This window comes from Myxocyprinus asiaticus, chromosome 39 (genome assembly GCF_019703515.2).
Source record: "Myxocyprinus asiaticus isolate MX2 ecotype Aquarium Trade chromosome 39, UBuf_Myxa_2, whole genome shotgun sequence".
Lineage (NCBI taxonomy): Eukaryota > Metazoa > Chordata > Actinopteri > Cypriniformes > Catostomidae > Myxocyprinus > Myxocyprinus asiaticus.
The window spans coordinates 22100001-22113997 of record NC_059382.1 but is presented as its reverse complement, the minus strand read 5'-3'; the positions used below and the strand labels follow the sequence as shown (position 1 = coordinate 22113997).

General features: G+C 37.9%; 1 protein-coding gene across 2 annotated transcripts in view; it reads left to right on the top strand.

Annotated features, from left to right (window-relative positions):
- LOC127430218 (CD166 antigen homolog A-like) overlaps positions 1-13997 on the top strand; it is a 42043-nt gene that overhangs the window by 22061 nt on the left and 5985 nt on the right. Inside the window, exons 5-15 of one of the 2 annotated variants that reach the window (XM_051679818.1) lie at positions 2303-2390; positions 2501-2674; positions 3206-3330; positions 3408-3540; positions 3662-3774; positions 3864-3993; positions 6502-6623; positions 8786-8918; positions 11092-11121; positions 11450-11567; positions 13749-13865. In XM_051679818.1, coding sequence (XP_051535778.1) covers positions 2303-2390; positions 2501-2674; positions 3206-3330; positions 3408-3540; positions 3662-3774; positions 3864-3993; positions 6502-6623; positions 8786-8918; positions 11092-11121; positions 11450-11567; positions 13749-13845 — 1263 coding nt within the window. In that variant the 3' untranslated portion in view covers positions 13846-13865. The remainder of the gene's footprint in view (positions 1-2302; positions 2391-2500; positions 2675-3205; positions 3331-3407; positions 3541-3661; positions 3775-3863; positions 3994-6501; positions 6624-8785; positions 8919-11091; positions 11122-11449; positions 11568-13748; positions 13866-13997) is intronic. The other variant, XM_051679817.1, reaches the window with a different exon arrangement.

Genomic DNA, 13997 nt, shown 5'->3' with positions numbered 1-13997 from the left:
TGTAAAGTAAAAAAGTGCAAAACTTACATAATGGATCAAAATATGATTTTGTGTGTGTGTGTGTGTGTGTGTGTGTGTGTGTGTTTTACTTGCTTATTTGCATGTGAGTGAAATACAAAAGGCACTTGTTCTTAAAATGTTCTTACTCCAGCAGTTTTGCTATTATAAACGCTGTCAATGTGTGGTTAACAATCAGACCAGTTATATTTGTGAATCAACATCACAAAAAATTCATGTAAATATTTGCAGCAGAGTACAAAAGCGGTTCATAAAACTAAACTAAACTTTACCACACTGATGCAATTGGTTCTGCATTTATGTGTGGATTACAGCTCCATCTAAAGTGAAATAATTGCTGGTGGCCAGTATCAGGTCTGTATGTGCAATTCCACCCCGCCCCACTCCAATGGGAATTATCATATGTATACCAGCTGTAGGCTGCTTTAGAATTAAAAATTAAAAATATTTAGAAAGGGGAATTAGAGGGATCAATAAATTATGAACAATATACTGCCTTTGTCTGATTAAAATGTAATCATGTTATCCATAAAAAATTAACTGTAATTTGATTTCAAGTATTTTAATATGTATTTTAATCTAATTCAAAGTACTTTATTTTTGTAATCCAGATTACATGTAATCTGTTACTACCCAGCACTGCCATTATATACAGTATATGTCAAGATGTCTAAAATATGTCTTTTTTTTGTTATTAACATTTTTTATTGATTCCAAGACAGACAAAAATAAATTTAATCACAAAATTATGCATTAGGAATCAATTTATATCCCTTTATAACCCCCCCCCCCCACACACACACACACACACACACATACACACAAATATAAAATAACTAAATACCCAAATATAAACAGACACACAAATAGAAATACATAAGTACATAAAAAAAAAGACAAAGTTCAACATATAGGGGGGAAAAAATGAAAAAAAAAAAATATATATTTTCTCCCCACACTAGGACCTCTCCAAATGAGACAAATAACTGCCCCATTTTCTGCCATAACTCGACAGATTCCCCAGTCGTCTGGAAGTCATCTCCTCGAAAGCTGCCACTTTACCCAACTCGGTGCACCACTCGCGAAATGAGGGTGCATCAGTTGACTTCCAACCCCTAAGGATTAGCTGTCTGCCAATCATCACGCTGGTTAGGACCCAGCTTTTCATATATTTATCTCCTATATTCAGGACCCCTCCATCACCCAAAATACAAAGTCTGGGGCAAAATGAAAACTGAGTGTCCAGTATGTCACACACAAAACGCTGGATCCTCAACCAAAATTCCTGAATCTTAATACAACCCCAAAAAACATGGGTTGTGTCCCCGTCTTCTGACTGGCATCGCCAGCAGGTGGGTGAGTCTTTAAGACCAAGCCTATACAATCTAGAGGGGGTCCAGTAGAAACGATGCAAAATCTTAAATTGCATCAGACGGATCCTTGCATCTCTAGATGCAGACCTGATGCTTTTTAGGATCCTAGCCCACACTCCCTCCTCCAATACCAAGTTTAAATCTTTCTCCCATAATCTCTTGAGAGAAGACGAAGCTCCATCCCCCAGACTCTGAATTAACAGGGAGTAATACACAGAAGCTTCATGACCTTTCCCATAAGCAGTAATCACCAGTTCCAAAGTATCTGCCACTTTAGGGAGGTGTACACCACTCCCAAAAACGGTACAGAGCAGGTGGTGCAGCTGTAAAAACCTAAAGAACTGGGATCTGGGAATCTAAAATGTTGAACCAAATTATCAAAAGACCTCAGTACTCCACTCTCATATAGGTAGAGTGTAGTAACCCCCCTCCCAAACCACTCTGACCAACAGAAAGGGAACTTATTAATATGTAATTTAGGGTTCTGCCATATGCTTGAGGCAACATTTAAATAAATGTCCGAATTAAACACTCTGGACACTTTAGTCCAAACCACGTGCAAATGCGAAATAACGGGGTGTAACTTAACTTCTCCGGTTAGTTTGATCGAAAGGCTTTGCCATGGCGAAATAGGGGCAAGAACTTCTTGTTCAAAAAGAAACCAGGGAGGGGCTCTCTCAGGTGGAAGCAACCAGTGAGCCAAATGTCTTGAGACCGAATGCATAATAATAAAACAAAATCTTGGGTAGGCCTAGCCCACCTTTGTCAACGGCCTATATAACTTATTGAAATTTAACCTGGCACTCTTACCATTCCAAATGAAGGACTTTGCTATGCTATCAAATTGCTTGAAATGAGATGGATTGTTTTCATGATGATCAGCCATTTTCATTTTTGTAACTTTTTTTTAGCTAGCGCAGTGCCGTACTACAGGAGCAAATCCAGCAGCCAACATCACATGGTTCAAGAACAAAACTCCACTTGTGCCAGATGAAACGGGTAGAAAAAAATATTGGCTACTCAAAACTGATACACTACAGTTCATGTTTTGTAAACTTGTAAGTATTTAGATTTTATTAACCAGTAGTGTTTTTTTCTGTTCATTCTAGCGATTGTAATCACCACAGTTGTGGATGTTGATGGCACGACAGGACTGTCTACTACAACCTCTAAGCTTGTATATGCTGCAGTGAAGGAAGACATTGATGCCCAGTTTACCTGTCGAGTTCAACACATCCGATCTGCTGAAATGGAGTCTGCAGCTTTTAACTTCACTGTTATCTGTACGTTTCTTTCTTTCACTGCCTATTGAAAGTCTTTGGAGAGTGTTGTTCCTATTCGGGGCATTTATCATGCTCAAATTGTGTTTTTATCCTAATGCTTTATTATTTTCCTCCATGACTCTCTACCAAACAATGGCATTGTGAACAAATGTATTAAAAACTGAAGTGGTTAATGGCCTAATGTTTGAGATAATTCACAGGATTATTCAGAATGACCATTTGAAGTGCCTATGAAAAAAGGCCTGATCAGAATCAAATGCCTCCGATAAGATATTTAATTTGGGCTTTCTCGAGCAAGACCATTTAGTCCTGCCTGTGGGCATTATTGTGAAGGAACTAGCCCCACTACTAACTCTCAAAAGCATTTCTCATCAATAGAGCACACTCAAAGCCTCTACTCTTGAGCTAAGGGCCTCTTCTGGCTCATAAGAAGGTCCTCTGAAGTGCCCTTACCTGCATGGCCTCTACCAGGGCTTCAGTGGCCCCACTCTGTGCCGCACTCCCTACTTCATACATGCTCTCTTTCCACAGACCCCACTGAGACGGTCAGTCTCCAGGTAATGTCCCATGGTCCTTTTAAGGAAGGGGACAACGTGACCCTCAAATGCATGGCAGACGGAAACCCCCCTCCTAAAAGCTACAGCTTCTACATCAAGGTAAGTCTGCTTAGTGTAAATCAGGGCTTCAACTCTGGTCTCTTTCCAGCATTAAATGTGCCTGTCTTTCTCTGCAGGAGGAGAAAAACACTGTGGAGAACTCTAACACATACACCTTGACCCACCTCACTCGGGCTAACACTGGGGAATACAAATGCACACTGGTGGACAATGAAGAAATGGCAGCTTTTGCCTTCATCACTGTTGACTGTAAAAAAACATTTAATTTCCATACTTGGCTACACACGCATTGCCTAGCTGTGTACGTAACTGACAGATATTGGATTGTTTTTCAAAGCTAACAATGTGATTTTGTCTCTTACCTCCAAAGATCTTGACGTGGTCCTCGGCACCACTGGTAAAATTTCAAAGAAACTTGGAGAGAGCTTTGAGACTACTCTAAATGTTAATGCCTCAGGAAAGCATCAAGTATCCTGGAGAAAGGTAGAAAAAAAATCTATCAAATTCATTCCATTAAAAATGAAACTTTTTGGATGATTTCTTGTCATTCAGATACTGAAACTTTGTTTTAGGGTAATTCAAAGCTTGATAGCCTCCTGCCCAAATTTGACAAGTTGAAGTACTCTGATGCAGGAGTGTATGAGTGTGTTGTTTCCATGGCTGGCCTCCAGAAAACACAAACATTTGAATTAATAGTTGAAAGTAAGTTTGCATTACTATTTGTATATAATTTATCTATGTATAAATTCTCTTCAAGGGATAGTTTACCCAAAAATGAAAATTCTGTCATCATTTACTCATCCTCATGTTGTTCCGAAGGAGATATAGGGCAGAAAATAAGGGCCTGACAGTTTCAGTCACAGTATAGAAAAAGGTGCAATAAAAGTGAATGGAGACTGAGATCATTAAGGCCTTTGCACACCAAAGGCGACGCGATTATGAAAGGCGAATCGCTGACGAATGGCCCTTGCACATATAAAGTGACCAAATGATCGCTGTTAGCACATTCACACCTTTACGATAGGTGGCTTAATTTGAGCTGGTCTGCTATCCGCCTTTAACGGATGAGAAGAAGTACTTGACAAACTGAACGAAAAAAGAAAACAGATTTCTCTACAAGCTGCAGCAGTGATGAAGTGTTTGTTGTTGATTTGCTCAACGAGAAAGAAAACATTCGAGACACTCCACAAACTATTTCAGTTTACTTGCTGGACAAGTTGACTGGCAGTATTATCATGTGTACACAGTCTGAGGGATGATTAGAAAAAAAACACAATATAAACGGTTAAAACATGTTATCATTTGGAACAATGCTGATTACATGCCACTGCCAGGCATTCTCTTTATACTTGTGTTAAAGGGATAGTTCACCCAAAAATGAAAATTCTCTCATCATACCCACCCTTATGCCATCCCAGATGTGTGCTACTTTCCTTCGTCTTCAGAACACAAATTAAGATTTTTAGAAGAATATCTCAGCTCTTTTGGTCCATACAATGCAATTGAATGGGTGCCAAAATTTTGAAGCTCCAAAAATCACACAAGTCAGCATGAAAGTAACCCATATGACTCCATTGGTTGAATCAATGTTTCCAGAAGCGATTTGTTAGGTGTGGGTGAGAAACAGATCAATATTTAAGTCAATTTTTACTATAAATTTTCCTCCCTGCTCAGTCAGGCTGCACTTTAACTTTCACTTTCACATTCTTCTTCTTGTGTTTTTGGTGATTCACATTCTTCATGCATACGCCCCCTACTGGGCAGGGAGAGGAATTGCAAGCAAAAATGGATTTAAATATTGATCTGTTTCTCACCCACACCTACTGTATAATATCACTTCAGAAGATATGGATTTAACTACTGGAGTCATATGGATTACACTTATTCTAATCATAATCCTTTATGTGATTTTTTGGAATGTCAAAATTTTGGCACCCATTCACTTGTAATGAATGGACCTACAGAGCTGAGAGATATTCTTCTAAAAACCTTAATTTGTGTTCTGCAGAAGAAAAAAGTCATACATATCTGGGATGGCATGAGGGTGAGTAAATGATGAGAGAATTTTTATTTTTAGGTGAACTATCCCTTTTATGTTCAATTGTTTAAAATATCTGCGTAATGCACACTCATAATGACTGTTGAAACACATGTTGTCAATTTGAACAATACTAAATGTATCTTATTGCATGTATATCTACTTGTGTTATACATTTGCTCAAAACATGTTACTAATTAAACGTGATGACATTTAAATGCTCAAAGAGTCTATATAATGCGAGAAATACAACACAGATCTCCCCCAACAAAACCCATCTTCAGTCTGACCCATTATTGGATACTTTAATATTTGCCAACGACAGCTGTTAACGACTTTTACCAGCTGCGCAGAAATAATGATTTTGAGGAGACACTACCACATTTGTGGTATACAGAGGCATTTTGATACAAAGACATACAGTGCACTGCAAGTCACAGCATTAATGTTATTCATATTTGGTGAAGAAAAACACTTAAGATCCGTAAAGTTGTTTATTAAAAAAAGGTGATTCAAAGTCAAAGATGCTGTGATATGTTATATTAGAGATATAAGAGAACTCGCGTAAGAGTTGTAAATGCAAAAAATGCAGCAATAAGGAATACATAATGAAGACAATCCATGTAAGATCTGAGATTTTTATTTTTTTTTCTAAAGGAGTACAAGGCAGTGATGCAGCAATATCATTTACATGTTAAAAGAACCCATATTTTATTAGTCAGACCATTTCATCACCTGGCGAAGATTTTTTTTTTTACACACACCATAAAAAAGCTTTGTTTTGTCGGTGCGCTATTCAGCGCGAATGTTCGCTCCAGGTCAGAACGGCTTGTTAGGAATCCATTGTTTCGATTCAAAATGTTAATCCCGGTGAGAAATCGCGACGAATATTCACATTTAGTGTGTGCAAAGGCCTTCAGTCCCAAACATTCTGCCTAGCATCTCCTTTTGTGTTCCACAGAAGAAAGAATGTCATATGGATTTGGAACAACATGAGTGTGAGTAAAGGATGACAGAATTTTCATTTTTTGGTGAACTATCCCTTTAAACCATTGGGCAAAGTCTGAGTTTACAGTACATTGTTAATCAGAGAAATATAAATATGCTGTAGGTACAGTATTTAGAGGATTTTTATATTCTTTTGATAGCTGATGACACGAGTCTGTTTGCAGGTCCTCCAGTGATCAAGAACCTGATCAAGAAGCGTGGTGATGAAAGCATGAACAAGGTGTTGAGCTGTGAGGCTGAAGGCTCTCCAAAACCCACTGTGCATTGGAGCGTCAATGGCACAAATGTAAGTCTGAACTCTCTGACTCGGGATGTGCAAAACTACATATTCTCAAAATTGCCTAGTTGGTTGGTTTCCTGAATGACTTGTCCAATAATCAGTCTTCAGGAAGCCCTGTATTATTAGGCTAGTTTTGGGTTCACCTGACCCTGATCGGACATGTTTCTTAGGGGATGTTTACATAAGACATGTTCTTGCATTCAAAAATGAAGACGAAAAGCCACAAAATGGAACAGAACGCAGGGGTCTCGAAACACATTTTCTCCCCAATTTGGAATAAATGCGCTCTTAAGTCCTCGTGGTGGCGTAGTGACTCCCCTCGATCCGAGTGGCAGAGGACGAATCTCAGTTGCCTCCACATCTGAGTCCTTCAATCCGCGCATCTTATCACATGGCTTGTTGAGTGCGTTACCGCGGAGACATAGCGCATGTGGAGGCTCATGCTATTCTCCGTGGTATCCATGCACAACTCACCACGCACCCCACAGAGAGTGAGAACCACATTATAGCGACCGCGAGGAGGTTACCCCATGTGTCTTTACCCTCCTTAGCAACCGGGCCAATTTGGTTGCTTAGGAGACCTGGCTGGAATCACTCAGCACGCCCTGGATTCGAACTCCTGACTCCAGGGGTGGTAGTCAGCGTCTTTACTCGCTGAGCTACTCAGGCCCCTCGAAACACATATTTAAAGTGCTTTGCACACTATCTTAAAGGGACAGTTCACCCAAAAATGAAAATTCTCTCATCATTGACTCACCCTCATGCCATCCCAAATGTGTATGACTTTCTTTCTTCTGCAGAACACAAACAAAGATTTTAAGAAGAAAATCTCATCTTAAATCCATGTTTTCTGAAGCGATCCAGTTGGTTTTGGGTGAGAACAGACTAAAATGTAACTTTTTTTTTTGTACATCTTGCCATTGCAGTCTGTAGGCATGATCATGATTTCAAGCTTGATTACACTTCCTAGTGCTTGACGCATAGGCAGAGCGCTAGATGACACTTGGAAGTGTAATCGAGCTTGAAATCATGGTCGCCAAGTAGAATGCTGATTTCAAGATTTATAGTGAAAAAGTAGTTATATTTTGGTCTGTTTCATCCCAAATTGATTGGATCGTTTCAGAAGACATGGATTGAACAACTGGAGTCATATGGATTACTTTTAGGCTGCCTTTATGTGCTTTTTGGAGCTTTTTTTCACCATTCACTTGCATTGAATGACCAACAGAGCTGAGAAATTCTTCTAAAAATCTTTGTTTGTCTTCTGCAGAAGAAAGTCATACACATCAAGGTTGGCATGAGGGTGAATAAAGGATGAGAAAATTTTTATTTTTGGGTGAAAACTCGTAGCTGGCTCAAAAAACTGTGCGAGAGGTGATGCAACAGTCAAAGACGCCTGTCTGAATGTGAATGCCTGGAACAGCTGTGTTTAAAGGAGATCAGTTTAAAGGTGTCATTTTTACTGTGCCTGTTCTATTACCGGTCACAAGAGTTACCAGATAACTTGTCCCATCCATAAAGCTTTTGATGTGAAATTTTCAAGCATCTGTGCTCTTTAGAATCGCCTTTCTAGCAGTAAAAGAAATTGAAACGGGAACAACTGTTAAGGACAAACCAGCAACACGTTTTTAAACTGATAAGGATATTCTCACAGCATCTGCATCAATGACCTCAGTAACTTTGTCGCTGAAAGTGAGCCATAGGTTCCCACATAGGTTGTTAGACAAAGCACATATAGTACTTATATCTGTAAGCACTAGGATGAGCTCACTATTCAAACAAACCAATTGACTTGTGTGTCTGAGCGGGTGTGTACAAAGGAAGCAATTAATGTCATGAGATAATGAGCCTTATGCATACTTCCTGTATCATGTGGTTTTGTAATGGCACAAAACGAGCTGTCAATGCAACTAAAGTGCATTGTCTGCCTCATGTGTGTGCAGTCTGCTATCTCTTTGTGTAAGTACATGCTCCCTTAAAAGGAATCTAATTGCATACATGAGATAGAAGTTAGATCAATATCGCCCTCTTGTGGAGACTGCAAACCAGTACATGCATGATACTATTGCTTATAACAGGCCATTGTATACAGCATCATAGTCAAGACAACAATGGTAATGTTTAAAGTTGATTTGTAATGTAATAGATGTTATGTGGTGTATTTGCAGGTCGCTGAGACTGCTTATGTGGACGGCAAAATCACGTACTCCATCACTATTGTTCCAAAGGTCAATCTCACTGTGTCCTGCACTGTCTCTAATGTTTTGGGGTCTGACATTAAGAACATTAATGTGTCATCATGTAAGTGTAAGCCCTCCCCACTCCTTCACTGCATCTCTGCTTTTTTTCTGACTTTCTTGAAGTTTATTAAAGTTGTTTAATGGTTAATTTAAACAAAACTGTTTAGACAAAACTGTTATTAACAGAAAAATATCAGTAAATAGAGCCTAGAATATCATTGACCCTACAAACACATATTTTTGCTTTTCATAAGTTTTGTGTTAACAGTTTTGTTTAAATTAACCTCTAAGTGTAGATAATATAAAATATGAAAAACATATCAGACATTATTAAAAGGATAGTTCACCCCAAAAAGACAATTCTCTCATCATTTACTCACCCTCATGCCATCCCAGATGTATATGACTTTCTTTCTTCTGCAGAACAAAAAATAAAATATTTGTAGAAAAATATTTCAGCTCTGTAGGTCCATACAATGCAAGTGAATGGTGACCAGAACTTTGAAACTCCAAAAAGCATTTAAAGTCAGCATAAAAGTAATCCATAAGACTCCAGTGTTTAATCCATGTCTTTAGAAGAGATATGATAGGTGTGGGTGAGAAACAGATCAATATTTAATTCCTTTTTTACTATCAATCTCCACTTTCACTTTCAAATTTTTGACAATTCGCATTCTTCGTGCACGCTTCAGAAGACACGAATTAAACCCCTGGAGTCTTATGGATGACTTGTATGCTGCTTTTATATGCATTTTGGAGCTTTAAAGTTCTGGCCACCATTTACTTATGCTGAGATATTCTTTTAAACATATTGTTTGTGTTCTGTAGAAGAAAGAAAGTCATACACATCTGAGATGACATGAGGGGATTAAATGCTGAGAGAATTTTTATTCTGGGCTGAACTTTCTCTTAAAGACTCTTGATGAGATCTTGATTATTAGAGCTCACTTTTCCTACTTTTTTCATTTATGTTCTGTTTGTCGGGATGCTGGTCTATTTTCTCTCTGACTCTAACACATGCTCTCACTTTGCATGATTGAAATATCTTTCAGCTAACCCTGGACCAAAAGTGTTTTATTATATAACTAATAAGCATCTGGATTTCTGTAATCACACGCATTATTGTTTCAAGAGATTCATTTGGGATCGTTTGGGTAAACAAAAGATACAGTGATCCCAAAAAGTTTTTGGGACAACTGTGAACACCTAAAGGCACAGTTCACCCAAAAATGAAAAATCTCTCATCATTTACTCACCCTCATGCCATCTAGGGTGAGTATAACTTTCTTTCTTCTGCAGAACACAAACAAAGATTTACAAATATCAAACAAATATCTCAGCTCTGTTGGTCCATACAATGCAAGTGAATGGTGGGCAGAACTCTGAAGTTCCAAATATCACATAAAGGTATCATAAAAGTAATCCATCCAACTCCAGTGGTTTAATCAATGTCTTCTGAAGTGATCCAATTGGTTTTGGGTGAGAACAGAGCAAAAGTGTATTCGAGCTTGAAAACATGATCATGCCTAGAGACTACAATGGCAAGACGTACAGTGAAAAAGGAGTTATATTTTGGTTTGTCTCACCCAAAACCGATTGGATCCCTTCAGAAGACATGGATTAAACCACTGGAGTCATATGGATTACTTTTATGTTGCCTTTATGTGCTTTTTGGAGCTTTAGAGTTCTGGATACCATTCACTTGCATTGTTTGGACTTACTGAGATATTCTTCTAAAAACCTTCCTTTGTGTTCAGCAGACGAAAGAAAGTCATACACATTTGGGATGGCATGAGGGAGAGTAATGATGAGAGAATTTTCATTTTTGGGTGAACTGTTCCTTTAAGGCACAATGTGGTGAATTAAAATTTCATAGAATTGGATGTCAAAATATAAAACCAAGTGGTATCTGCAACAATTGATGCTAGACCTTTTTTCAGAACTAACATTTTCCGAACTAACACTTTCATATTTGCAATAATGTTATTGTAAGTGGGTTTACTGAATTAATTTGCTTCCCTTCAATACATTTGTCTTATTTTTGAACAATTTATCTGTTGTTTTACTATTTGAAACTTAACACTAATGTTTAAATGTTTTGCTTGTAAATACTTTTTGGGCCACTCTAGATACAAATAATTTTGTTACAATGCTGTGTGCTATGCAGTGGGAATTTTCATTCCACGTGAATTCAAAACAAATGGAAGTTAATATTATTTCATATCTGATTACAGTTGTTGATGACGTGACAATGGACAAAAGAGGTAAGATATTGAGCTATTATCTACAATAGAGTCTGGCACTACGGCACTGATCTTCAAAAGATCACATTGCCTACTCTTCCATTTATGTAAGATGCATTTTATGTGTACTTGTGTACAAGGATACATGTCTATCATAAGAAAAGGTTAAAGGTGCTGACATGTCCAGCATCCTGACAAAAACTGTACCAGCCATCATTGTTTTTTTGCTTTTGTTTAGTTATTGATAATGGATGTTTTGTTTGCAGTACTCATACAATTGTCAGTCTTCCCCTTCCCACCAGTAGTTTATGTTCTCTTCTAATTGTTTTACGTAAATGTGTTTTTTTAGAAGATCAGAAAGATGACTATAGTGACCAGGCGGCTCTGGTGGTTGGCATTGTTGTTGGCCTGATACTGGCCACACTTGCAATAGGGCTGGCATACTGGCTGTACTTGAAAAAGTTCAGGTACTTAGCATGTGCTTTTCATTAAACAGCAAAGACATCAGCATTTATAACTACATTTCCTGTGTCTTGTGATACATTCAAATTTGTTACATTAAAAGTGAATTGTGTTAACTAAGGTTGTTATAGTTTTGAATAAAAACTACAGGTGCATCTCAATAAATTAGAATGTAATGGAAAAGTTAATTTATTTCAGTAATTCAACTCAAATTGTGAAACTCGTGTATTAAATAAATTCAGTGCACACAGACTGAAGTAGTTTAAGTCTTTGGTTCTTTTAATTGTGATGATTTTGGCTCACATTTAACAAAAACCCACCAATTCACTATCTCAAAAAATTAGAATATGGTGACATGCCAATCAGCTAATCAACTCAAAACACCTGCAAAGGTTTCCTGAGCCTTCAAAATGGTCTCTCAGTTTGGTTCACTAGGCTACACAATCATGGGGAAGACTGCTGATCTGACAGTTGTCCAGAAGACAATCATTGACACCCTTCACAAGGAGGGTAAGCCACAAATATTCATTGCCAAAGAATCTGGCTGTTCACAGAGTGCTGTATCCAAGCATGTTAACAGAAAGTGGAGTGGAAGGAAAAAGTGTGGAAGAAAAAGATGCACAACCAACCGAGAGAACCACAGCCTTATGAGGATTGTCAAGCAAAATCGATTCAAGAATTTGGGTGAACTTCACAAGGAATGGACTGAGGCTGGGGTCAAGGCATCAAGAGCCACCACACACAGACATGTCAAGGAATTTGGCTACAGTTGTCATATTCCTCTTGTCAAGCCACTCCTGAACCACAGACAACGTCAGAGGCGTCTTACCTGGGCTAAGGAGAAGAACTGGACTGTTGCCCAGTGTTCCAAAGTCCTCTTTTTCAGATGAGAGCAAGTTTTGTATTTCATTTGGAAACCAAGGTCCTAGAGTCTGGAGGAAGGGTGGAGAAGCTCATAGCCCAAGTTGCTTGAAGTCCAGTGTTAAGTTTCCACAGTCTGTGATGATTTGGGGTGCAATGTCATCTGCTGGTGTTGGTCCATTGTGTTTTTTGAAAACCAAAGTCACTGCACCCGTTTACCAAGAGATTTTGGAGCACTTCCTTCTGCTGACCAGCTTTTTAAAGATGCTGATTTCATTTTCCAGCTGGATTTGGCACCTGCCCACACTGCCAAAAGCACCAAAAGTTGGTTAAATGACCATGGTGTTGGTGTGCTTGACTGGCCAGCAAACTCACCAGACCTGAACCCCAAAGAGAATCTATGGGGTATTGTCAAGAGGAAAATGAGAAACAAGAGACCAAAAAATGCAGATGAGCTGAAGGCCACTGTCAAAGAAACCTGGGCTTCCATACCACCTCAGCAGTGCCACAAACTGATCACCTCCATGCCATGCCGAATTGAGGCAGTAATTAAAGCAAAAGGAGCCCCTACCAAGTATTGAGTACATATACAGTAAATGAACATACTTTCCAGAAGGCCAACAATTCACTAAAAATGTTTTTTTTATTGGTCTTATGATGTATTCTAATTTTTTGAGATAGTGAATTGGTGGGTTTTTGTTAAATGTGAGCCAAAATCATCACAATTAAAAGAACCAAAGACTTAAACTATTTCAGTCTGTGTGCATTGAATTTATTTAATACACGAGTTTCACAATTTGAGTTGAATTACTGAAATAAATGAACTTTTCCACGACATTCTAATTTATTGAGATGCACCTCTATATTCAATTTTTACTTCAATTTAGTTTTTGTTACACCATCAAATTGAATTGACTAAACAAAAAAAAACAAAATGCAATTAAAAAAAAAGGAAATATAAGTCTTATTATATTCATTTTGTTAAACATTACACAATTAAATTTGTGTGTTTACTGATTATTTAAATACTATTAACACAGTTGCATTTCTCAAGGAAATCTAGTGGTATCACCATCTAGTGGCATTGTTTAATGAAGGCATGTTATAAAGATTTCACATTTTATGATATACTGAGTATTAAAAACTGAAACTCATGGTCATTTGAATATAATTTTAGTTTGTTCTGGAGTCATGACATATGCCAACATATATAATAATATATAATGGAGTATAGTTTTCCAGTTATGCTAGTTTTTATTTGATTTTAGTTGTCATTTTAGTTTTTCATAATGACAATAACACCTGTGTAACCTTAAATCTGTAAGTAGGCAAGGCTCCTGGAAAACTGGAGAAAAGGAGGATGGATCAGCAGATGAGAGCAAGAAACTGGAGGAAAATCAGAGCCAAAAAGCAGACGTATAATGTCAAAGGAGCCATTCACGGTTAGACAGCAAGAGATTTTTGAAACCAGTTCTGTGAATTCAGGAACAACACAATGGATGTTTTATATATATATATATATATATAGTTGCAATCAAAATTATTCAGCCCCCCCAAGACAGTAAGGATTTACA